The 27,726-nt window shown below is 41.7% G+C and overlaps 1 protein-coding gene across 2 annotated transcripts in view; it reads right to left on the bottom strand.

Annotated features, from left to right (window-relative positions):
- ARSB (arylsulfatase B) overlaps positions 1-27,726 on the bottom strand; it is a 77,731-nt gene that overhangs the window by 23,295 nt on the left and 26,710 nt on the right. For both annotated transcript variants that reach the window (XM_064140356.1, XM_064140355.1), the window contains exons 5-6: positions 14,882-15,125; positions 6,233-6,303 (exon numbers count right to left, since the gene is read on the bottom strand). In XM_064140356.1, coding sequence (XP_063996426.1) covers positions 6,233-6,303; positions 14,882-15,125 — 315 coding nt within the window. The remainder of the gene's footprint in view (positions 1-6,232; positions 6,304-14,881; positions 15,126-27,726) is intronic.

Below are 27,726 nucleotides of genomic sequence, written 5' to 3'. Positions count from 1 at the left end.
AAGAAATTCAACTTATTTTTGAAGAAAAAGGATGCTACAGGTGTAGTTTACAAGATTTTTTTAAAATTCGATACATTCATTAATAAATACAGCAAGTCAGATGAAAAGATAATACAGTGTATACAGACAGATTCTGATTAACAATTCTGAATTAAAGGGTATGTTTCCCGTCACCATATCATTTAGTCCCAACTGTCAAAATAAAGTTGCCTTCAGTGGGATATAAAGTTTCAATACTACTTCAAAACAGGCCATCTAGCAGTGACTATGTGGTCAGAAATATGTTTGGTTTAGCAGTTAGGGGAATTTAGACTTAAATCCAGTTGGTTTTTAATTCAGCTGAATCACCAAAACTTGATGAAATGCCACAAGGCTGTCTAAAAGAAAGCAGATCTTTCACAATGGAAGAGCTGACTTCACCCGTGCAGCTGCCAAACCACGAACAACAGGACTTATTTTTTATCTTAAAGACAAAGTCAGAAAAATGGGCCAAACAGATTTTGTTTCTTTTTTCCTACCAATATATGCAAATTAGATTTTCAATTTAGGCAACTCCAAAGTTAATTTACACATTTTTTTTCTGTACTTTATTAATCTATGAGGAAATGATACTCTGTTTCAACATAATTTCAGGTTTCTGGTTTGAATTTTCCTATTTTATCACCAAGCTCCTAGAATTAACAGAAAATATGAATGTTTCAGACACAAACCTAGAAGACAGTAGATCTTTTATACCAACTACTTACTTTACATCATTGCAAACTCTAGTATATTACAAATCTACATTGAGACCCAGCAACTTAGACAGGTATTCATCACTTCTCAAAATAATCAACAGGGAGATGAAGAAACAGCCAGAAATACAAAAGCAATGGCTCTGAGCAAGGAGGAGAAGAAACCACCTTTGAGGCGCCTGGGTCCTGCACTATCTGCAGAGCTCACCAGACTGGATAAGTGCAGCCAGATCCAACCAGAAGGTGCATTTTCCCACCCTTTCATCCTCAGGCTCCAACTCCAGGAGCAGCCAGACAGCACTAGGAGGACTGGCTCTCCCTCTGCCTCCCCACTCCTTCACCTTGGCTTCGCCTTCACTGCCTCTAGCATCCATCAGCCCCTTCAATAAGTAGATTCAACCAACCTGACAGGAGAACTATGCTAGCAAGTTGTATTGGCCCATGGAGTTATTGAAGGAGTGCCAGAATGAACGCAAAGTAAGCATCTGGAGCATACATCTGGGAATGGGGAGGGGAGGAAACAAAATGCATCACCAGCAGAAACCTGCTGGATTACTTCATCATGCATAATGAAACAGATACCTCAGGGTTTAATTTCGGAGCCAACAGAATCAGTCTCACCTGTTCCCTGAAATTCCCTCTAGTCCTGAGCTTTGTGCCAAAATGGTTATCCAATGCATACCCAAAGGAAAAAAAAAAGTGTTGAAAACTGAACCAATATCCTGACCTGATTCATAGCCTGGCTCTGTGAGTGGCTTTGGTGACCCATGAGAGAGGGGTGTGGAGGTGAGGTGCTGTAGGAAGCAGGATTTCCTCTTTGGTAGCAGCAATGACCTACACTAGCTTGAACTCATGAATCTACTGCCTCTGACTGAGTTTCCCTGTGGCCTAATTTGATCTTAGCTGCTGGGTTTTGTGGCCAGTCTCTCCATCGACCATCAGTTCCATGCCCCTACCCTGATCCCAGTCATACAGCTACAGGGCAAGCTGATTCAGCTGGTTGATGTAGTAGGAAATTACCCTCCTCTTTCCTGTCACCACTCAGAACACTCTGAAGGCTGATCTGGGAGAAAACTTGTCACCATCAGATTCCTAGATCCAATCCAAGAGAAAAATGAAAGGGAGGGCAGGCTTTGCAACAGCTGGCCACAGGACTGGTTTTGCCGCGCATCTGCAATCCACTCCCATACTCATCCTAGATATTGGAAATCTCACCCCAGTTCTTCACTCCACCACCTCCTCTGTCTTGGCACCAAAACGGCATCATTTCATTGAGAGAAGTGACTCTTTCTAACCACAACCTCTCCACTGGGCTGCCACAGGTCAGAGAGACTCTGCCCAAAATCAGTAGTCAGGAACAAGAGCCCCTTTATTAGCACAGAAGATGACAAATGAGGAATTGCAGTCTAAACCACTGCAATATATTTCAAAACCACTGAAAAGGTTTGTATTTGAACAAAGAAAGTCTGCCCTCTGAGAGAGAAGACAATTACTTGAAAGGTTGAGTGAAGTAAGACCTGTGGGCATTTTTTTACATAATAGAAGTGAAGACAAGCTACCCTGCACTGGTCTCTCCTCTCTCGTTGCTTAGTCTTAACAATAGGAGAGAAATACACTATTTTTATACAAGACATCTGTAGGGCTAGAGTATTTACCACTGGACATAAGCTCTTGAAAAAAGGTAAGTAGCTGCTGATCAGTAGATTCGTCAGACCTGCTGCTGGAGTAACCACAGCTGATGCCTAGAGGTGAGAAACCAGGGATCAGTCTGAGAATTTGAAGAAGTGTGTTACCCCACAAGTGTTAAATGTGCAGGTCAAGGTCACTTCTAACAGACCACAGCTGCTAAGCTGTGGTTAGAACTGTAACCAAGGTAACATGCCCTGCCTTTAACTTAACATTCTGTTGAATATTTGGCTGTAACAGCTGAGTGGTCGCTAAATTAACTAATTAATTAATTAATTAATGCCTTTTGCACAAATTCTTCCCTGAAAGATTGTTTATTTTGAGCAAAAAAATCTGAACAGAACAAAGCTCATTTTTCCCTATTTCAGTCAAAAAGTAAATTAATTGTATGAGACATCCCATCATTCATGCTACTAAAAATACATAGTATCAGTTTATCCAGGCAGAGATGAAGATAAATGCACCCATTAAATAAAAATAATAGTCTGGCAGAATGTATATATTATATGCTAAAGCACTCAAGAGTTCAGGAACCCTGAGCCTGCACTAAGTGCAAGTACAAAAATAACTTAATGCCCCATGTATGCACAACTTCAGCAGTATCATGTCTTTCTTAATAATATTATGACCATAACTCGCCTTATTATTCACAACATTCCACAGGGGTTTCTTTGAGTATGTTCAACAGTATCTTGAGATTTACTTTGCTCTTCCACAGTACTCTGCAAACCTAAAGATCTGGGTAATCTGTATCTTCCAGTCGTGAATCTACTTCCTGATTCAATTTCTACAGAAATTTCTACCAAAAAGTAATTACTTTCATAAGAATACATCATCTGACATAAGATGATTTTAAAACACTCTAGCACAAGGGGAAGATGAAGCCCAATACTACGAAGAAGATGAGAAAAAAAACCTCAGCAAATTGTACATACATGTATTTTAGTACCACAGGCAAAAGAGTATTATGACCTCTAAACAGTTAGGACAAAGAAACAATAAACAGACAAGGAAAGAGTAAGACTCAGAGTTTACCCCTTCAGTGGTAGGAAGATCGTATGGGTATTTTAAGATGACATGATTGGTGAAAATATGGAAGTACTTATATATTCCAAGCTTTGTGTCTCTGTAATATATCCATAATAGAGAGACCAACATAGTTTATATGGATTTTAATTCTAAGCTTAATACTCAGCTTGACAGATGGAAAACAGATGCTAAGTAGAAATCAGCTGAATTGCATCCATATACAGTTACTCCTAATAACTCAGACTGGCAAACACAAATTTTAGTCCTTATATGACAAAACAAAATTTCACTAGCTGGGTCAAAAACAGAGTCATAAATAATACAATGACTCACACTGCAAATCACACAACTATTCCAATTTCCACACAACTGATAAGAAATCAAGCATGTTATGACAATAGATGAAGTACAAAGAAAGCTGGATATCTTGTTCCCAGCTGTTGACTATAAATTAACGTGCTTTGCTCCACTAGAAACAGTATGGTAATCAAAAAGAATAGTGATCTGAAAAAGCAGAGTTTCATGTATAACAGTGATGCAACATGTCAAATATATCAGAAATGCAATTACTTACTCTTGAATCCTTTAAGAAAGGTACCATAGAATTAAAACTAGGAAAAAATGTAAGTCATACTAATTTGGAGGTCAATTCTACCTGCTAATGACCAAACCTGATATTAAGGGACAAAGTAAAACAGCTGGCACAAAGTAACTTACCCAAGTTATAGGCCTTTGATGAGAATATACAGGGAAACCCTACATGGATGGGGACAGAGTGGCTGGAAAGCAGCCAGGAAGAAAGGGACCTGGGGGTACTGATAGATAGTAAGCTGAAGATGAGGCAGCAGTGTGCCCAGGTGGCCAAGAGAGCCAATGGCATCCTGGCCTGCATCAGGAACAGTGTGGCCAGTAGGACAAAGGAGGTTATTCTGCCCCTGTACTCAGCACTGGTCAGGCCACACCTTGACTACTGTGTCCAGTTCTGGGCTCCTCAATTCAAGAGAGATGTTGAGGTGCTGGAACGTGTCCAGAGAAGGGCAATAAAGCTGGTGAAGGGCCTGGAACACAAACCCTATGAGGAGAGGCTGAGGGAGCTGGGGTTGTTTAGCCTGGAGAAGAGGAGGCTCAGGGGTGACCTTATTGCTGTCTACAACTACCTGAAGGGACATTGTAGCCAGGTGGGGGGTGACCTCTTCTCAAGTTGTGTCCCAAGTTGTGCTGGGGGGAAGTATAGGCTGGATGTTAGGAGGAAGTTCTTCCCCGAGAGAGTGATTTGCCATTGGAATGGGCTGCCCAGGGAGGTGGTGGAGTCACCATCCCTGGAGGTGTTCAAGAAAAGCCTGGATGAGGCACTTGTTGCCATGGTCTAGTTGACTGGATAGGGCTGGGTGCTAGGTTGGACTGGATGATCTTGGAGGTCTCTTCCAACCCGGTTGATTCTATGATTTTGTGACACACACACACACACCTCTTTCTCTCTTCATGATGCTTAAAAGTAACATCTCATCCAGCATAAAAGCTCCACTTAGTACAGTTTCTGCCCACCTGCCCTACTCCCTTCCCACAATCCATGCAATGCCCACAAAAAGTAAGGACATGCTCTATGTAGCAAGAGGTAAGTATCATCAGAGTATGGCATCATGGAAGCAATTCAGGGAAATATTTCCTGTAACCCTCCTTTTCTCATCCCCCTTCTGTTTACACCAGGAATTTGTCTACTTAGACGCCTGTGCCAAGCTCTATCACAGCAGTCACCACAAGGAAAAGGCAGCCTCTGAAGCACACCTGGGAATACCATATCAGGGCATAATATTGTGCAGGACTGCCACGACTGAGCATCCTTTGAAGGGAGACTAGAGCAGCTACAGTTCTGCCAGTATGTACTAATTATCTGCAGGCAGTGCTCTCCAGCCAGCACTAGACAGGCACAATGTTGTTCCTTCTCAGAAAAATATCACAGAACCAGATGTGCAATGCAGAAGGTCTTCTTACAGCTTCCCATCCAGTCAGTTCAGCACAACGTGTATCTGTCTTGCAAGCAACAGATCATTGTCCCTGCAGAGCTACTTTTCCTCTGCCTGAATTTATTTATTTATTTAAAGAAATGCAGCAGTGCTATAAAAACACTGCAAAGTTCCTGTTCCAATGTTCTGTATGAAAAAAATCTCTGCTTGAAAATATTGTAGTCCTTAGAAAACTGAAAACATTAAATCATAAACCAGGCGGTGCTGAAAGAGGTACAACATTGGCAAGCTTAAGCTCTAATTCATGTGATTACAGCATTAAACATCCAACCCATGTGATTATGGAACAAAAGCAATCACAAGGTTTGGAACTTCTTAGCTTCTCACAAACTCGAGTTTTCCATTTGCCAGGTCATATTATATAGAGTTATCAAGATGCATGAGGGCCAGCAGTTCCTTGGGAGCTACCTGCCAACACAGACACATTCAGAGAAGGTTTGGTAGGGTTTTTTTGTCAGTGTGCTTCCCTGTACACCTCAGGCACGTGGCTGCTCCTCAACATTTCCATGTCTCAAGGTACTTAACTCATTAGTCAGCAGGACTTCAGAGCTCTCTAAAAGAAGAAGTGTGCATTGGTCATGATTCAGTAAGGGGTGGGGGATGAGGTTTCTGTGTTTTAAAACTGTTTACTTTAAAAGACGAGGCATATTACTCTAGTTTGCTTCATCTAGAAGGAAATATTCACTAAAGGAAAACATGAAGTGTTCCAAAGATAAAGTGAATGTTTAACAAGTCTTGAACAATCAGCAGCATACTCACATGGGAAATCATCGACAAACATGGGGTCTATGTTGTGCAGCAGTTCCACTCTGGGGGAAGGTCTTCCTTCACTAGGAGAGATTTCAAAAGCAAATGTTGGTTTCTTTCATTGGCATTCTGTGTGTTTTATTTTAAGGCTTTTTGTCATACTAATACAGAGTGAGTTCATAACCACAAACTAATTGTTATCAACCTTAATATGAATGCTCTTTACCAGCCTCATAGCAACAGCTTTTGCCTCTGTCGGTCTTCCCTGACACTGGTGCTTCTGGGATTGTTCACAACTTTACAGAGTATAGAACTTGCCCTACCAAAGCAAAGGTCTACAACAACCAACTTCAAAAATCAAATTTTGCAGTGTGTGCTGGCATGGCACGTCCTATGTGTTCTGGGTACCTGAACAAGTGCTGAAAGCACGTTGGCTGGCTGCCTCATAAAACACTAGAGGCATTGGCTATGCTTCAACAAACCCGCTTACCTTCGATTAGTAATTGAGGTCACAAGGATTATTTAGACACTCTGAAACTTCTTGTGGAAAAAACTTCTTCCCTCTTTTGCCAGCCACTGGCTGCATCGGGATGGTGTAGACTGAGCTTGTGAGCTTACTCATAAACTTTTCTGAGTTAAGTAAATCCCAGTACTAAAAGACTGAGTAAAGGAAATGTTTTCCTTCTCTGGAGACTTTCAAAACCCGCTTGGATGTGCTCCTGTGTGGCCTGCCCTAGGTGATCCTGCTTTGCCAAGGGGGTGGGATTCAGTGATTTCTGAGGACCCTTCCAACCCCTAACATTCCATGATTCTGCAATACATCTTGGGGCAACATGAGAAGGAAGCTATCTTAGAAACTTTCAAATAACTTGTTGGTTTGTTCCTTTGTGGTTTTGTTTCTTTTTTCTTTTTTTTAGCTAACTAGCTTCATTTAAGACTCAAAAATTCAACTAGAGTCCCTAAACATCTTGACATTAAGAAGCAACATAAACCAAAGTGGAAAACTCAAAAATTAATATTATTTTAATATGCCAAAGATATAATTAAACAGTGCTTGTTTATTGGTAATTTAAAATTTCAGTTAGAACCAAAATAAAATTTATATTGTTCTATTCCATTTCCTGAACCACTTCTGGATGTATTTTGAATAAACACAAAATTAACAAAGAGAATTGGATGAAAGATCAAATGTGTTTGGATAATATAGCCTTGCAATTAATATGGAGGAAGTACAGTAATTAAATTACAGTGCTAGGAATTCAAAGTATAAAAGCTGCCACAAAAATGTTTTTTCCTGTGTGTGGAACTTCCCCACCACCATCTTAATATCTATAGTACTCACACTCTTAACAAAGGAAGGCCTGGCTCTGTTCAGACAAAATTTGGATTAGATAAATAGACTCTTATTGTCTCTAGGTGTTTAATATACAGCTGTGGTCAAGTGTGCCTTTTGCCATCTGTTCATAAGTAACAGTAATGTGAGTCAGCTAGCCCAAGTTAAACTAGAATGAGAGTTTGTAGTATGTGAATCACCCTGGGGTAACTGCTCGGGAGCATACTCTTACTCTGCAGTTTCTGAGATGTAGCTACATTTTTTGTTATCCTTTGAAAAATAAAGAAAACACCAGAGTTATGCTAAGTAATCTGCTATCTTCCACTCAGGTCAAATGGAGTAAAAACACACTTATGTTCTTCTACAGTTTATACATGCAATATTCACACAGTACCACAGTAGGCATAGAGCCAGAACAGAGTATGCATGCTGTTTAAGCAAGTTGGTAGTACTGACATATCATTAAGGGTAATTTCCGTTATGGCATTTAATCTGGATGGTGGATACTGCACGCTAAACATGGCCATGAATGTTTTTGTGCAGCTGGTAGGAGATTGCATGTGCACTGATTTACGTTTTTCATGCTGAAGTCATTTCTATTGAGTCGTTTGTGGGGGGGTTGTTTGTTGGTTGGTTGGTTGTTTTTTTTCTGGGATAGAATACTAGTATAGGAGCCTGAAAATGTGACTTATATAATCGTGAGATTGTAACACTGTTAATTGATCTGAACTGCTTTTTTGGTTTGAGTGTTGCTCCAGCAATACTGTTGCACACAACATGAAGATAACCAGCACATATCATGACAAAAAAATAGCCAAAGAGGAAAAAACTGGTGACATGCACACTGAAGAAAGCAGCTAGCTGACAGAAAAGGATGTTAGAGAGAAATGACATCCTGGGGACAAGTAGAGAATTTGCACTTGTAGCAGAGTTCCCTTGTGCCTAAACTCTGTCCTCCTTCCCATTTATAGAGCTTCATGCTGACACTAGTCCCCTCAAAAACACAACCTCAACAACACATTCAGCTTGGCAGATGATCTGTCAAGAATACTTTGCATCAGGAACATAGTCTAGCCAATAGAGCCAGAGAAAGAAATCAGTAAGATTCTCTAGGGAACCCTGCTTTTGCATTTTAGTAGCTTCCAGTTTAAAGATATCTTACAATACTTCAAGTGCACAGATATCCTACAATGCTCTACTTTTAGAATATTTGTTCTACATTGCTCCTCCCCCTAAAACTAAGGACTTTTTTTCTTTTGTCTAATTATAATTCAACCATGTCTGACTGCTTAATTAATCAGTTAAAAGGTACTGTTTTTTGAAATAGTCCTCTATGTAAGAAGCATCTTGATGAGAGCATACAGACTAACTCCAGAACTGTTACTATAATCAGCTAGTTTAGGCTCAGAACATTGCTCTTTCTTCTGCTTTGCCAAGTTTTTAAAACATACAGTAAGATCTATTACCCTTTAGTGAACGTGAACAAACATCTACATGTGATCTGTAACTTTTGTTGTTGTTGTCATTAAATAGGCAGAAGGTATCCTTGGGAAGGGATCCAAGGTTTTTCAGGGTAAATAAGTTCATCTTGCACAAAAACATCCTCAATGTCACTCAGCAAAATCCGTGCCTTTATAACCTTGCCATATATTGTACTCCTCTGGGAATAGTTCAGCTATGCTGGGGATAAACATTACTTTCACATTTAGCTTGCTCTCTCTTCAGTATTAATTTATACCATAACAATGAAGTTATTTTCCAAACAGGTATGTAATTCCTAAAATGAATGTAACCATTTGCTACACAAGATTTCAAACTGATCTTGCTTCATATAGGTCATCCAATCCAATCTGACATTTCCAGCCTTGCAAAAATACAAAACCAAGGCTTGCCCTGTAAAATAAATGAGCAAAACTTGAAAATATATACTTGCTAACAAGCTTTAAAGAAGCATCAGTTATTCTGACTGTATTTTACCCTGAATCTCTCAGTGCCAGTCATACTGCTTCATGTGTTTTACTATTTGTTTTTCCATTTTTCTGTTACTGAAAAATAAAACAAATTTCTTAGCCCAGACATAGCAGGCATTCAGTACTGCAAACCAAAATATATCAAAACAACACATCAACAAGGGCAAACTTCTACATAAGAAAAACTGTCTGGCCTAGTGTTTCAATTTCAATGGAGTACCAAGCATCTGGTGAACAGATGTTTCTTAGAAATGCAAGTGATTTTTGAGATACTTGCTTGGAAACATGCAGTACAGTTTTAGATTCCACCACTAGCTGCATCTTAGTATTGTTATCTCTGAATCTGTTTTACTGTTCTCAATTGCTATTTTTGTAAAATATATTAGTCAAATAACCACCATGCTTTCAGAAATAATTCCCAATTTGTACAAGGTTTTAGAGGTTCCAGTCATATTGCAGTATTATCCATGGTAATTTAAGAGATTAACAAGGTGCAATCTACTCTGATCTATGTAGTAGTTTACACCTGAGATTGGAGTGGTCTGACAAATATCCAAACCATGGATACAGTGATAGCACCCTAAATTATTTTTAACAGAAGTTAGAGACATAACAAGAGAAAGTTGAAGTTAATCCCAAAGCTACCTGGAAGAAAACAAAGTTTAGGGACTACAGTTTTAATGATATTTTGTTACAAAATTTTGCATGCAAAAATTCCTTAACAGTCTCCTGTCTTTTAATGTCGACAACTGTCAGAAAGGCAAAAATTGCTATGAACGGAGAGATGGGAAGATGTGCATGTGGAGACAAAAGCATGAAATCATAGCAGGGAAAGGGCTCTCATAATGGGTGGTGTTAAAAACATCCAGATTAGCAAGTCATCAAGACCTCAACAAATCTAGGCTAGTTTCACAGGACAGGGACATTTGACGACAAAACTGTGATGCCAACTGGTGACTCACAGAGGAGGGTTAGGAGACAGAAACAGCATCAGATGGGTACAAAAGGCATAACCAGAACCTCTGTGTGGTAACCAATCTCAGAAGAATAGAGATCTTAGAAACACTCTATAACTGGACCTCTGCACCATCACAAGTAAATCTGGGCATAACATCTGGTCACAAGCATCATTACTCCTGACTGCAAGACATATGGCTTGGAAACCCCTGACCTGGTGCCTGGCTGCTGGGCAATTCTAAGACACACAGCATTTGGTGTCAGTCTGTGAAAGTATGTAAAGTAAACCCTGCTTTATTTCTATCTAAAACAAACCCCATTCCTCTTCTAAGTATCTCATTGCAGTGCAGCAGTATTTCCTACACTGAAAAGCAGATCAGCAGATCAATTTGGAAATCGAAGACAAGTGTTTGAGTTCACAGTCCCTGCCAAAGAGCTTTTAAGTAGCATGCAAATTTCCACCTAATAAATTCAAACAATAAGAATAAGAACATTGTGTTGCCTTAGTTTCATGTGTTGTGTGAAAGGAAGTATAGCTAAGGACGCAAAAGAAGATATTTTTGTCAACACAAACATGTGCCCTCAAACTCTCTTTTCATGTCATTTGCTCCTAACCATCAATTTTCTTCTGGTTCAAGTCAAAATTAAGTGGAGTAGGCCTGAAATGAGCAGATGGACACACATACGGATTTTGGCACATCTATTTGCTACAAGACTTTAATATTAATCAGTGTCACATAAATGTAATTCCTCACTTGGACCTTAACAGAAAGTTCTGTCTTGTTTAGGATTTCAGAATCTATGCTTAGAACTTTAAAATGTGTATCTAATTTCTATATAATTATATACATAATATTTTATATAGGTTTATTTTCAGAACTATAAATACAAGAATTAAGATAGAATGTTAAGATGACATGCTTTAAATACTGATCGTTTATAGACAGATACCTTACTGAAATGGGTCAAATATTTTTGTGACTCCTACAAATAGCTGCCTTGTCCCATGTAATTTCCTTTTTTTTTTTTTTTTAACATCTAAATCAAAGTTCCAAATTTATAACCTTTTTCTTTTTGATGACAAATATATGAAATAGCAGGCTCAAGATTAAAGTCCACCAAACCCAAAAGTAAAACACAAGAAGCATATCAAACTATTCATATTAGGCTTGGCTGGAAAAAAAATCACAAATGTAACATGTGATGATTGGCTATTCATTTTCTTTCTTTCAAATAAGGTAGAACTTAGCAATTTATAATTTCAATCATTATGAGTTGTCTGGTCCAAGAAAAGCAACATACTTGAACTTTCCATCAGATGTCACCAAAAGGGCATTGTGCCTTTATTGTTTGCTATCCAATATTCAAGTGACCTTTTGAGTTATGATCGTGAAACTTAATGTACTCATTTCTCTTGATTACTTGGAAAAAAATCATGTGAAATTTGACATTTTGGCTACAAGGCCAGCCAAAGAGCAGCCTAACAATTCACAAAAACTGACTTATTTCCTCTCTGGACAGAGCCTCTCTGGTTGTCACAACTGAAAACATTGGAGGTCATCCAGTCCCCAGCAGTACCAGCAAAAATTGCATTTGATTGTTCCACAAAGAGGTAAGATTCAAGTGCCAGGAGCATGCAGAAGGTGCAGAGCTGTTCCTATCCTTCCCCACATACTTTCTTTCTGAAGTAATCTCATTTGAGGAGGTCAGTCAGTAACAAAGAATACTTGGTTGAAAGTGAACCTGAAGTAGGCAGAAGTTCTGCTGGCAGTGGTAAGAAGAGTCTGTGGTTTAAGAGTACCCCAGCACCTTGGTGATGCTATTTCTCACAGTAATACTAGCATGTGCAACATTTTACTTTCTCTGGTTGGGTAAGTCTTCATTCCTTCCTGATACTTAACAGTTCCTGGCCTCAGTTACACACGTCCCTGTCTCCTTCCATGTGGAAAAGAGTTGTGCTGTATACCTGGGCATGAGGCCATGAACTCTGCAAACTCCAGCTAGTACAGAAAACTACCCATAGCTCCTCAGAAGCAGCACTAAAAAGGAATCAATCTAGCAGTTTTGAACTTGAAATGTATGGCTTAGGTGGTGGGGTTTTTCAGACTAGGGAGGCAGTTTGGGTTCTTTCCTTGTTTCTTACTTCAAGGTCTATATAGGGCTAACTAGGCACGGGTAAATGTGTTCAACTCTGTATGCTCTAACTCTTGATTTCTCATCTCATCTCTAACCTAAGCAATAGTTCTGCTCATGCTTGCTTAAGAACAAACTCTTGTAACTTACACTCTAGGACGATAAGACAGATAAAAATCATTACCTGCCATGATGGACTACGTAGAGGTTTGCAAAAAATTCAGTAATTTCTGTATAAATATCTGCATTATTCCTGCAAACTGGGGTGGGGACCTTGAGAAGGGGACAAAAGATTGTAACCTGCATAATATAAAATTGTCTGACTGCTATAAAAACAGTACGCAGGAAATAGAATTGCTAGTTGTTTTACTTTGCCTTAGCAGTATTAAACTTCCCATCCTAAATGACTCTCCACAACAACCCCACACAGAGATACAGGCTGGGGTCGGAGTGGCTGGAGAGCAGCCAGACAGAGAGGGATCTGGGGGGTGCTGATTGATACCCGCCTGAACATGAGCCAGCAGTGTGCCCAGGTGGCCAAGAGAGCCAGTGGCATCCTGGCCTGCATCAGGAATGGTGTGGTCAGCAGGAGCAGGGAGGTCATTTTGCCCCTGTACTCTGCACTGGTTAGACCACACCTTGAGTACTGTGTTCAGTTCTGGGCCCCCCAGTTTAGAAGGGACATTGAGATGCTTGAGCGTGTCCAGAGAAGGGCGATGAGGCTGGTGAGAGGCCTTGAGCACAAGCCCTATGAGGAGAGGCTGAGGGAGCTGGGATTGTTTAGCCTGGAGAAGAGGAGGCTCAGGGGAGACCTTATTGCTGTCTACAACTACCTGAGGGGTGGTTGTGGCCAGGAGGAGGTTGCTCTCTTCTCTCAGGTGGCCAGCGCCAGAACGAGAGGACACAGCCTCAGGCTGCACCAGGGGAGATTTAGGCTGGAGGTGAGGAGAAAGTTCTTCACTGAGAGAGTCATTGGGCACTGGAATGGGCTGCCCGGGGAGGTGGTGGAGTCGCCGTCCCTGGGGCTGTTCAAGGCAGGATTGGATGTGGCACTTGGTGCCATGGTCTAGCCTTGAGCTCTGTGGTAAAAGGTTGGACTTGATGATCTGTGAGGTCTCTTCCAACCCTGATGATACTGTGATACTGTGATACTGTGACTCTTATGCAAATTGAAGCTGTATCCAAAGACCTGCTAAAATACAACCTAAGACCAAAGACAATAGGATTCAGCCACAGCAATGAATACATTACATGCAGCACAGAGGAAGAAACAGAAGAATTTCAACCAATGTCACCATGCACTTTTTGCAAAGCTAAGGGCACATCACAGCAGTTTAAACTTCTGCAGAAGCTCAGATTTGAAGGACTTTGTATCCCATTGCAGTAGAATATGTGATCATTAAAATAAAATAAAAGCTCTGAAAGAGCTGTCTGCATATGTCACGATAGAAGGTATGGCAAAAGGTCAACACCAAAGTTTCTTCCAGTGGCGTGTTCCAGTGAAAAAATCACCTTTAATAGTTAACACCAATTTTGTGTGTTCTTTTACATGCTCTTCTAGTTACTCTGCTGAGCTCAGTGCTGCAGTAATAAGCATATATTTAGATGTGTGCAGAGCACCCAGCATTCAGCATTTTTCTTATTCTTTTCCAGATGAAAAAGGTATGAGATTTAATTCGTGAACCAATTCAAGTTCACTTTTGGACTTATGCTCACAGGCTGTTTGAAACACCAGAGAGCACAATATGGTGATATTCAAATGGCTGCATTTTGAATCAGCCTGACAGATCCTGTATTGAACTAACAAGCCATCAAAATGGAATCCATGCTCAGTGAGTTTAATGTCTGCATAGCTTTCTCACATTTCCAGTTGCAGGTGCATACTGCAGGGACACGCAGCTCTGGTCCGTAGAGGGCAGGACTGGGTTTACTAACTGGTACTCCATGCTGTGCAAAATCAGCTAATGCAGACGTAGATCACAGAGTGATCTTGAAAAAGTTTGCCATGTCTCTGTGGTGTTGTGTCCACACTGATAAAGTCAACATACTAAGCTAAAGCTGTATGTAGGTTTCGTATCTGTGACCAGGATTAGTCTGCAACCTGGGTAGCTCTCTTAATGATAGCAAAGTTAACTGCACTCAGGCCTCCCCTTTATTTAGGGAAAGGAACATGTGATATTCCCCTACCCAGTTCCAGCTCTGCTCTCTGAACTAATTACATTCTTCTCATACCAGAATGCTGACTCAGTGATTTGCCATGCAAGTTACCTTATAGCTTTCCAAACATCAAAGCCATCTAAAGGCTTAGTGCCATTGGTATGTCCTCCAGCAAGGTGCACCAGTGTTGGCAGCCAGTCAGAAATATGGATGAGTTCATGACTTTCAACACCTTTTCTTTTCAGTAGAGGGCTTGCAACAAAGCCTACTCCTCTCACTCCTCCTTCCCAGAGGGTCCATTTTCTTCCTCTTAGCGGCCAGTTATTCCCACCTGCCAAAGTCTGTCCTCCATTATCTGGAAAACAAGTTATTAAAGATAATTATTGGCAAGAAAGAAACAACAATATCTGAAAAAAAAGTATTTTCACAATATAGGAAGGTCAAGCAAATGCCTGCATAGTCCTGTTAAGTGCTCATCCTAAGGATGAGATCACATTTCAAGCAAGACAGCAAACTGAGAGTTAAATGAAAGGCTAAAAAGGTGACTGGGGTCTGGAGGACCTCTCTTATGAGAAGAGGCTGAGAGATCATAGAATCATGGAATCATCCAGGTTGGAAGAGACCTCAAAGATCATCCAGTCCAACCTATCCCCCAGCCCTATCCAGTCAACTAGACCATGGCACTAAGTGCCTCATCCAGTCTTTTGTTGAACACCTGCAGAGACAGTGACTCCACCACCTCCCTGGGCAGCCCATTCCAATGCCAATCACTCTCTCTGTGAAGAACTTCCTCCTAACATCCAGCCTATACTTTCCCCAGCACAACTTGAGACTGTGTCCCCTTGTTCTATTGCTGGTTGCCTGGGAGAAGAGGCCACCCCTCACCTGGCTACAATGTCCCTTTAGGTAGCTGTAGACAGCAATGAGATGTGCCCTGAGCCTCCTCTTCTCCAGGCTAAACAACCCCAGCTCCCAGATCTACCATTGTTTAGCCTGAAGGAGAGACTGAGAGGGGATCTTATCAATGCTTAGAAATATCTAAAGGGCAGGTGTTAAGTAGATGATGCCAGTTTCTTTTCATGGTGTCCAGTGATATTACAAGGGGCAACAGGTATACACTAGCTCACAGGAAGTCCCACATAAACACAAGGGAAAAAAATTACTTTGAAGATGATGGAGCACTGGAACAGACTGCCCAGAGCTTGTGGAATCTGTTTCTCTGGAGACTTTCAAAACCCATCTGGACACGATCATGTGCAACCTGACCTAGGAGAACCTGCTTTTGCAGAGGACTTGGACTAGGTGAACCCTTGAGGACCTCTCCAGTCCCTATCATGCTGTGATACCACTGAGTATAGCACATGTTCAGAGCAGGAGTGTTACAAACACACTATTTTTTGCCAGAATCTTACAAAGTTCTACGATTAAAAGTTTTTGCTAACCAGAAATGGTATCATATTACAGGCCAATGATTTAGTTACGCTTTGTTAAGAACACCTGATGCTTCTTCTAAGTATCACTAGACATGCAAAGGCTTTGCAATCAAAGACTTTAAAAACACAGTCCCAACTACATTACAGATCACAAGAGGAGTTGCTACCAATGCCATCATTAGTACTCAACTTTCCAGAGTGGTATGTTCTACTCAAAATGGAAATTTGTGTTGCAGTGTCAGGACAATATCTGTACACCTAGTTCAGAACTACTTTTTTCCTAGATTTTGAGGCAGAAGTACTGATTTGTAAGGTCACACAAATCAAACAGAAGATAGACATGACAAAATGAGTTGAAGATAATTAAAGTAGTTGAAATTATTTGGAAATACACTGAATTTATTGTTCTTGGTGAGAACAACATATGAGATGGTTACAGAAACCATGATGACTACATGTGGCTGTTTGAGATAGATTTTTAGCTCAGACATAAAACAAAACAAGGAGTAGAGAAACTTAGAAGTGGAAGCTCTGAGGAGAGAGATGGACTTTCTAGGGATAGGCCATATAATGGCAACAATGGATAAGTTCATATAATTTCATTGGAGCATCAAGAGCTTTATGTCTGGAAGTACAGCTTGTACCTTCCCTTCCAGTGCTGGGCCTGCTGCTATCTTCCCCCACTGCTGTTTTGGCTGCTGCTGCTTTTGCTGCTTTGCCACCACTTGACCCCTTCCCCATCTTCATTAAGGTTATTATATTTCTGTAGTCATTTATTCTCCTTATACTGCTATATTTAAACTATAAGAAAATAAAATGTTATTTTTCCGGACTTTTCAAAAAAATCCCTGTTGTAGTGAGTTTAACCTACTGAGGGAGGGATCTGCCCTAGCCTGGTACACTACAGTAACTCAGAAGTATTTGCATGAATTAGAGATAGCTTATGTAACTGATTTTTAACTGTCTCTGACCAAGCTTCCACCCTTAGAATAAACCCCAGATTCTTTAATTTAACCAAATTACTTTTAATACTCCTCTACAAATTCTTGTTCAACAGTATTGTCATGATCTCAGAAGAGTCATTCGTGGCAAATCTTTTAAGCCTATTTTTTTCCTGTAGTTTAATGTGGTTAAAGTAATTTCAAATAGTAGTTGCTGACCTGACATTGTGCTAGTTTGAAGCAGGCTAGAATGTTTTGGTGAGAAGAACTAGATTACAGGCTGTGGAAAGAAAACAAAGGTGATGTCTACTTCGCTCATAGGCTTGCCAAGATGTATAGGAACAAGAAATAAAAACACAGATAACCACTCTCACTCTCGGCATCTCTCTCGCTGGGGCTGCTGGCTGAGCTGCATCTCTCTAACCTCACCCTCCATTTTGGGCTAACCCACTTTGCTTCCTAACCCCCTGGCCAAACCTCCATTCTTCCTTGGGACTGGGGTAAGGTTGAGAGGGGCAGGGGGAAGGTGCAGGGGTGGTTGAGAGCCCCTCCTGGGGACTCAGGTTTCTGGGAGGGGAGTTGTGTTTCTGTATTACCTTTTACCTTGTATATATCTGTCTATAACTGTATATACTGTAAATATCTGCTTGTATATTGTGCTAGCTGTAAATATAAGCTCCATTCATATTTCCAGAGCCAGCTGAGTCTAGTCTGGGTGATTTATAAAGTGTGGTGGGGCAGGGAACACCCAAACCATTGCAGACATTCAGCATCACTTGACATGTTTACATTACATTTTCAGATTAAAACACAGGAATTTGAGGGAAAAAATAAGAAGTACATGTCCAACACCTTACAAAGGAACTTTACTGTAACGACAACACACCAACATGAACTCCCTTCTGTTTCATTAATTAATGCAAAACCCTGCTGTGAACATCTTTCTACTGCACACAAAAGACTCTTTTTGCTCTACTGAGGGATAAACTAGTTCATGTCTCTATGAAGACTTTAAAAGGTCATTCAGCCTAAGCTGAATGAAGCACTTGGAGAAAAACAGTATTATTTGAAAATTTTAGAATGTTCTGTGGCCAAATTAGCTTCCAGTACGGCTGCTTGTGTGTCCAGAAGTCTTGGGTTAAAAACAAATAAATTATGAGCTTTATTGTCTTCAACAGGAAATGCAGGCAACAAAATACTAGTTACCAATATTTCTCACACAGTAACACTGAGCACTGAGGTCTGAGAATTTAAGCAGTTGCTGCAAAGCAACAAAAAAATTCAACCAACTGAAAAAAAAAAAGTACTTTCAACAATTCCCTCTGCTCTTAGTGCAAACAGGAATTCCTGTCAAGGATACTCGTGGGACAGAGCTTTCAAAGCTTTTAACCTTTAGTGGCCTTAGAATCAAAGGTATCTTATCTACGCTATATTAGAGCATGGTTTGGACACACTGTGGGGTCAAATCTTAAATATGTAAAATATTTCCTTTGTATCACAGGCTACTTACCGTCCATAGCAGTTTAACACTAACACATGAATATTTATTTTTTCCTTTAATTTGCTGTTTTATCAAAGTATCTGAAACATGGAAAAAATTCCAAAGTCCACATGGAAACTCCCAGTACTTCAAAACATACACTAAATATAACGTAAAGACAATCATTGTTGCTTCAAGTTCCTCACTGGCTTCTTATTAATTTTTAAATCCACTTCAAAACAATATTTCCTGAGTGATTTACCATCTATCTTTTTGCAATGGTTTCTTTACATGACTCCTTCCAATGCCTTATCTTAGCAGACAGTCTCCAGAGCAAAGTTTCTGGAATCAAGATACCTACTGCTAGAGGTCCTGGTTTATAACTCTTCTTATTACTGAAGCTTTAGCCTTGCCTGCTTCAGCTGGGAAACAGGTGTGATGGTTTGGGTGTTACCCGCCCCCCCACTCTTATGAAATTGCCCAGACTAGACTCAGCCCGCTGGAAGTCAAGGAATGAAGCTATATTTACAGCTTAACACAATTTACAAGCAGATACATACACAAATATATACAGTTATACCCCAGCTAAAAGTAATGCAGAAATACAACATCCCTCCCAGAACAATCAGATTGCCAGGAGGGCTCCCAACTCAAACCTCCTCCACCCCACCCCCCTGCCCTTTTCTTCCCTGCAGAAATAACCAGATCAACTCACATATATCTCACATGATAAATCTGGAGATCTGAGGTGAGATGTCAAAAAAGATGACAAGAAGGTTAGAGGAAAAAAATGTAAGGTCGGATTAGAGTTAAGGCAGAGGCAACTACAGAGACCAGACCACCAGAAAAAAGGAACAGAACAGAACTGAGAGCTGTGAGAAGAGAGTGTCTTATCTATACTTTGACTAGTTGCATTTCTCAGCAGAAGAATGAGGGATATAGGGTACTGCTGGGTTTTTGTTTTTTCTTCCTTCTCACAGCCAAGGATTTAATTTCTCTCAGTAAAATATTCCAATTAGCCTCAAACCAGCACAACAGGCCTTCCCCAAGGATGATACTTCAATTATCTCTTTCCTACAGACAAATATTAAATATGGTTTTCATGAAGAATAATAGTGAAATAGTCTGGAAAAAAGAATTTTTCCTATCTGTAAGAATAGTTTTTTCCAATTACATCTACAAAATTTTAACTTCAGTAATAGCCAATGTATTGTGCATTTAAATAAAATAAATCACAAAACAAACCAGTTCTTGAGCCTAAAGAAAGGATGAAAGCAGAAAGAATATGACTACACTTAGGAACTGTGGTACTTAGCATAAGCATTACCTAGTTAATTTACTTGGTTTTGTTTGTTTTCTTAAATAGAAGCATCACAGATTTTAAAAGAGCTTTGTTGTTTGCTTGGTTTGGCTTGTTTTGTTAGGTGGTTAGCTACCTTTATTTTCTCAGTGATTTTATCACTCCCATTTGTTGTTTAGCCTTGAGAAAAGGAGGCTCAGGGGTGACCTCATTGCTGCCTACAGCTACCTGAAGAGAGGCTGTAGCCAGGTGGGGGTTGGTCTCTTCTCCCAGGCAACCAGCAACAGAACAAGGGGACACAGTCTCAAGTTGTGCCAGTGGAGGTCTAGGCTGGATGTTAGGAGGAAATTCTTCCCCGAGAGAGTGATTGGTATTGGAATGGGCTGCCCAAGGAGGTGGTGGAGGCACCGTCCCTGGACATATTCAAGACTGGATGAGGCACTTGTTGCCATGGTCTAGTTGATTGGCTAGGGCTGGGTGCTAGGTTGGGCTGGATGGTCTTGGAGGTCTCTTCCAACCAAGACTGTTTGTTAGATGATAAATTGGTCAGATGGTCACATCCACAGGGTAGTAGTCAATAGCTCAGTGTCCAGATGGAGATCAGTGACAGTGGTATTCCTCAGAGGTCCACACTGGGAGCAGTGCTGTTATCCACATCAATGACATAGCAGGATCAAGTGCACCCTCAGCAAGTTTGCATATGACACCAAGCTGGGTGATGCAGTTGATGTGCCTGAGGTGTGAGATGCCACCTAGAGCGACATGGAGATCTGGAGAAGTAGGCCCAGGTGAATTTCACGAGGTGCCACAAGGGCAAATGCAACAGTTGAGGTAATCCTTGGTATCAATACAGGCTGGAGGATGGTAGGATTGAGAGCAGCCCTGCAAAAATGGACTTGGGGCTACTGGTGGATGACAAGCTGGACATGAGCCAACAGTGTGCACTTGCAGCCCAAGCAGCCAGACATAACCTGGACTGCATTAAAAAGAAGTTCAACCAGCAGGTCCGGGGAAGTGATTTGAGCCTTTACTCTGCTCTGGTGAGACCTCACTTGGATTACTGTGTTCAGCTCTGGAGTCTTCATCACAGAAAAAGAAATGGACTCGTTGGAATGAGTCCAGAGGAGGCCACAACACTTACTACAGATCTGGAAGATCATTCCTATGAGCAAAGACTGAGAGATCTGGAGTTGTCTAGCATGGAGATGGCTTCAGGGAGATCTCATTGTGGTCCTTCAGTATTGAAAGGGAACACAGACGAACTACAGGGAGCCTTTTTAACAGAGCCCGTAGTGTTAGGACAATAGGTAACAGTTTTAAACACAATTGGGGTAGATTCAGACTAGATATAAACAGGGGATTTTTCATAATGAGGGTGGTGAAGTACTGGAACAGGTTGCCTGGAGAGGTAGCTCATGCCCCATCCCTGGACACATTCAAGGTAAGATTGCATGGGGCTTTGAGCAACCTGATCTAGTTGCAGGTGTCCCTGTTCACTGCAGGAGTGCTGGATCAGATGACTTGTAAAGGTTCTTTCTAATCCAAACTATTTTATGATTCTAGGTGGAAAGAGGCATTTAAGAATAATTTAATTCAGCAGAAACCTTTCAACATAAGCAAAACAAAAGTAAAGTTTGCCTATCTTGAGTATACCTTTAAAAATGAAGGCCAACGTTTTCTACACAGAAGCATCTGGTTTTGTAATTAATATTAAGTCATGTACATGAAAAAGAGTTTAAATTTGTTAAATCTGTAATTTGTAAACTGTAAAAGATATTTTGCAGGAGTTCTTAAAGGAATCAATAAACAAAACTAAACAGAGGCCTTTCTGTTTCTCTCAAAGTCTTCTCTGAAGAGTTGCCAGCTGCCAAACACTTGGACTAGGGCAGTATACATATGCAGTGATGTGGGATATATGTAAATAGTAAATATCTAAATGACTAAAGCCTCTTTGAAGAGCTGTCAGACATTAAAAACAGCAATAAAACAATTCTGAAAGCAGTAACCAATGAAGCACGTATGGATTCAAGCCTTCAGATGGGCTCTTTTCACTGAATGACTGTGGAACTAAAGCAACAGTCTGCTTTGTACTACAAAGATTACTCACATAAACAATAGATACTTACAACTAGGGGAAAAGCTTCATTTGGGATTTATGCCTCACTAGGCAACAGAAAACAAAAAAAGAAGAACCACTGACTTAACAATGAACCCTGACAAATGTCCTTCCCAGGATCATAAGTGCCTGACATCCACAGGCATTCCTCACCAAAACAGGCAGTTGCTAAAAACTGGGGCGATATCAATGGTCTTAACAAATCTGTCCAAACCTTGTGCATCAGAGCTCTCACAAATTCCATTTCAAATGAGTAACAGACTTCAAAGACATCGTAGGGAGATAAAACAAGTCCTGCTGCACTGTACAAGGACAATTCTTCTAAAAAGCAAGCTTAACCTCCCCCAGCTGGACACAACAAAATTCATTACTCTTTATGGATTGGAATGAAAGACTAATTTAAATACCGATGAAGAGACCTTTGTGTTTCATTTTTTTTGGTAGTGGGCAAAGCACTCTAAGTTGGGGTTCCACAGAATATCTCAGTATCACAGTATCACAGTATCATCAGGGTTGGAAGAGACCTCACAGATCATCAAGTCCAACCCTTTACCACACAGCTCAAGGCTAGACCATGGCACCAAGTGCCACGTCCAACCTTGCCTTGAACAGCTCCAGGGACGGCGACTCCACCACCTCCCCGGGCAGCCCATTCCAGTGCCCAATGACTCTCTCAGTGAAGAACTTTCTCCTCACCTCAAGCCTAAATCTCCCCTGGCGCAGCCTGAGGCTGTGTCCTCTCATTCTGGTGCTGGCCACCTGAGAGAAGAGAGCAACCTCCTCCTGGCCACAACCACCCCTCAGGTAGTTGTAGACAGCAATAAGGTCTCCCCTGAGCCTCTTCTTCTCCAGGCTAAACAATCCCAGCTCCCTCAGCCTCTCCTCGTAGGGCTGTGCTCAAGGCCTCTCACCAGCCTTGTCGCCCTTCTCTGCACATGCTCAAGCATCTCAATGTCCCTCCTAAACTGAGGGCCCAGAACTGAACACAGTACTCAAGGTGTGGTCCAACCAGTGCAGAGTACAGGGGCAGAATGACCTCCCTGCTCCTGCTGACCACACCATTCCTGATGCAGGCCAGGATGCCACTGGCTCTCTTGGCCACCTGGGCACACTGCTGGCTCATGTTCAGGTGGGTATCAATCAGCACCCCCAGATCCCTCTCTGTCTGGCTGCTCTCCAGCCACTCTGACCCCAGCCTGTATCTCTGCATGGGGTTGTTGTGACCAAAGTGCAGCACCCTGCACTTGGAGCTATTGAATGCCATCCCATTGGACTCTGCCCATCTGTGCAGGCGGTCAAGGTCCCGCTGCAGAGCCCTTCTGCCCTCCAACCCAGCCACATCTGCCCCCAGCTTGGTGTCATCTGCAAACTTGCTGATGACTGACTCCATGCCCTCATCCAGATCATCTATGAAGATGTTAAAGAGGATGGGGCCCAGCACTGATCCCTGAGGGACACCACTAGTGACTGGCTGCCAGCTGGATGTGGCACCATTCACCACCACTCTCTGGGTCTGGCCCTCCAGCCATTTCCTAACCCAGCACAGAGTGTTGCCATCCAAGCCATGGGCTGACAGCTTAGCCAGCAGTTTGCCAGACAGCTTAGCCAGAAGTTGACTAGGTCAGTTATCCATATGGTGAAGAAACTTAGCATGTTGGCCATACTATAGTTACAGCAGTTTGCTGTATCCACCATATGGGTAACTGACCTAGTCAACTTCCCTGCTACACCTTCTGCCACATGCATGTATAGTCTTAGAAGCTTCTGCTTGTGATGCTGTCTCGCATCAATGCTCTACAAGAGAGGTACTTGTATTTTCTGCAAATAGGTCAGAATAGGTCTTTGCTTTAAAGACCTCCCTTACTGCTTTTTCTGCCAGGTCTTATGCAGGACTTCCGTGGGTAAATTTTAAATGGTAAATAATAGATTATTTTTTTTTAATTGCTTTTTTTTTTTCCCCAAAGCAACAGTGTGCCTTGGGGTATAGCTACTTATTTTCTTCTAACAGACTAGACCCTTTCAGTATACTATAGAAGAGTAAGTAGCCTTGGGCACTGTGGTAAAGGGTTGGACTTGATGATCTGTGAGGTCTCTTCCAACCTTGGTGATACTGTGAATACATCCTAGCCCCATTGAAGAACCATAGAAATGCCGTTTAGAAAAAGCACTCCTTCTGTGAATACTTTTTTTTTGGTGTCTTCCTCGTGACAACTCAGGGTGATGTGCTCTTCTTATGCCTGCAGCTAAGGTACACTCCACCGTCCCATTGACATGCCTGGCAGATTACTCTGGATAAGCTCCACACAGAGAGCTCTCTGGAATTTCACCACAGGTTCATCTTGAACTGTATTTGCTGCTGTTACTAAGCAGTTTTAACTCCAGTATTTCTTCTCAGTCTCTGTATTTTCTTAGTCCAAATAAGGAGCTACTAAAAATTGTTCTTACAAAGGGAGGGAAAAAAAAAAGTCACCCTTGCTGACTACATTTAGTGTGCAAATTATGGCAGCCAGTGAGGCATAAAAACATGCAAGTTCATATGAACTGTCCTTAATTTCTATTTATTTTAAGCCTCCCAGTCTCATAAGATGATAGAATCATGGAATCAGTCAGAGTTGGAAGGGACCACAAGGATCATGTAGGTCCAACCACCCTGTCATGACAGAGACACCCTACCCTAGATCAGGCTGGCCAGAGCCCCATCCAGCCTGGCCTTCAACACCTCCAGGAATGGGGCCTCAACCACCTCCCTGGGTAACCCATTCCAGGCTCTCACCACTCTCATGCTGAACAACTTCCTCCTCACGTCCAGCCTGAACCTACCCATCTCCAGCTTTGCTCCATTCCCCCTAGTCCTGGCACTCCCTGAAATCCTGAAAAGTCCCTCCCCAGCTTTTTTGTAGCCCCCCTTCAGATACTGGAAGGCTACAAGAAGGTCACCCTGGAGCCTCCTCTTCTCCAGACTGAAGAGCCCCAACTCCTTCAGTCTGTCCTCATAAGAGAGGTGCTTCAGCCCTCTGAGCATCCCAGTGGCCCTACTCTGGACACACTCCAACATGTCCTCACCCTTCTTGTAATAGGGGCTCCAGAACTGGATGCAGTACTCCAGGTGGGGTCTCAGCAGAGAGGAGTAGAGGGGGAGAATCACCTCCCTCCACCTGCTGACCACACTTCTCCTGATGCAGCCCAGGATCTGGTTGCCCTCCAGGTTGCAAGTGCACACTGCTGGCTCATGTTGAGCTTCTCATCCACCAGCACCCCCAGGTCCCTCTTCTCAGGGCTGCTCTCCAGCCACTCACTGCCCAGCCTCTATTTGTGCTTGGGATTGCCTCGACCCAGATGCAGGACCTTGCACTTGGTCTTGTTGAACCTCATGAGATTGGCTTGTGCCCACCTCTCCAGCCTGCCCAGGTCCCTCTGGATGGCATCCTTGCCCTCCAGTGTCTCTGCTGCACCACAGAGCTTGGTGTTGTCAGCAAACCTGCTGAGGGTGCACTCAGTGCCACTGTCCATGGCACTGACAAAGATGTTGAACAAGACTGGTCCCAGGACTGATCTCTGAGAGACTCCACTTGTCACTGGTCTCCACTTGGACATGGACCCATTGACAGCCACTCTTTGAGTGTGACCATCAAGCCAGTTCTTTATCCATCTCATGGTCCACCCACCAAACCCATGTTTTGCCAGCTTGGAGACCAAGATGCGGTGTGGGACAGCGTCAAAGGCCCTGCTCAGGCCCAGGTAAATGACACTCATCTATTAATGTTCTGACCTGTTCATAGAAGGCCACCAGGTTTGTCAGGCAGGATTTGCCCTTGGTGAAGCCATGCTGATTGTACCAAATCACCTCTTCACTATTCTCCTGTGTCAGTAGTGCCTCCAGGAGGATCTGCTCCATGATGTTACTGGGCACAGAGGTGAGACTGACTGGCCTGGCAGTTCCCTGGCTCATCCTTCCTACCCTTTTCAAAAATGGGAGTTATGTTTCCCCTTTTCCAGTCAGTGGGGACTGCACCAGGCTGCCAGGACTTTTGGAAGAGAATAGAGAGGGGTTTAGCAACCTCATCTGCCAGTTCCCTCAGCACCCATGGGTGTATCTCATTGGTTTCCATGGACTTAAACACTTTCAGGTTCTTCAGGTGATCACGAACCTGAACAATACCTGCAATAACACTTGATAATACCAGCGAGTTTAAGTTTGCGATGTTATTATTATACAACCTTGGCTGCAAATGCAGAATCGTAACTCTGTGTCCTAGTAACTCCACTTATCACAGCAAGTTTAACAGATTCTTGGTGTTTGTAGAGGACAAAGAGTGATCCAAGAATATGGAAAGTATTTACAGCAATAACTCTGTACAATACAGCAGTAATTACTTATGTCCTACAAGTAAAATAGCAGTCTTAATGGGAAAAAAAAAAAAAAGACAACAAATAAACCAAACAACAACAGCAACAAAACCTCTTTTAGCACAGCAATCCAATGGTATAAGGTTTTCTGTATGGTTTTGCATTGTATGACTCATGGCATAGAAAAATTCTACATAAAACTAATTTTAACAGCAAGTAACATAACCACTTGATACCGCACCAAAAAAATAATGTATGATAATGAGGGTAATACATCTGAACACATAACTTCTCTTCCTAGATCCATTTTTAAAACTAGCCATCCTAAAAGTTAAGTAATCTGTATGTATATAAGTCTTACATCCACAGAGCAAGAAAATTAAAAATCAAACCAACAAGCAAAAAGAAAAACAAAAGAGAGAGAGAGAGAGAGAGAGAGATCATCTGCTACGTGCTAAGAAAGTCTGACTATGCACTTACAGAACCCAGCACAAAGAAAGCATTTGAAGTAATACACATACAAGGGCAAAGTAGAAGAAAATTTAACTTTAAGCACCTAGGGTCACCAAAATACAAGACTACAGCGTAATTCACTAATTGCTTGTCATGTACTGGAGTTTAGCAACTTCAATTAACCACCTGAGACCTAAAGCTCTAGCCTAACATTTCTGGCTCCCAATTACAAACATCTAGGTCTCCTATTTGCCTGAAAACAGTTACACTATACTTGGCAGTACTCTTTCTGTATCTACAGTACTTTTCAAATCCAACATAGGCATACCCCAGCCTTTTCGCTGTTTTCTACCTGTGCTTAAGCCCCTACTTTTCTGAATTGATGAATTCCCCTGAAACTGCAAGAGAAAGTTCCCATACCTTTTAATTTATCTTCATGGGCCCCTGCAGTAAGCTGAGCTAGGACACATCTGTCTGATACATAAACCATGCCAAGCTCTGTTTGGACACAGTGTTTTACAAGTGAGTACAGTTTGGGGCAGGGGTGGGGGGGGGCAGAAATCCATCTCTGATTTATTTAATAGTGTAGAAGATTTGGACATTTCAATACATTATCACATTAAACTATCTTCAAAATAATGAGAACGGACCCTTTTAAGCTCCTACTGCTCCTGAAACTAAAGGCTGTTGTTGTAATAAAGCCATAAGCTGCATGTAAATCTAGCATGGAGAGTGTGCACAAAATGTTTGTAGGGGAAATGTGGTCAAAACCAATTCTTGGTATTTGTTCCAATTTCTTGCTTCTAATTAATAGATTAATAGTTTTGTGGTGTGTTTTCTCTTTGCTAAAACAAACAATGGAGTCCCTCTGATATGCTCTTCCTCT

Source organism: Pogoniulus pusillus, chromosome Z (genome assembly GCF_015220805.1).
Source record: "Pogoniulus pusillus isolate bPogPus1 chromosome Z, bPogPus1.pri, whole genome shotgun sequence".
Taxonomy (NCBI): Eukaryota; Metazoa; Chordata; class Aves; order Piciformes; family Lybiidae; genus Pogoniulus; species Pogoniulus pusillus.
The sequence above is the reverse complement of the archived record's forward strand: the minus strand, read 5'-3'. Positions and strand labels throughout refer to the sequence as shown.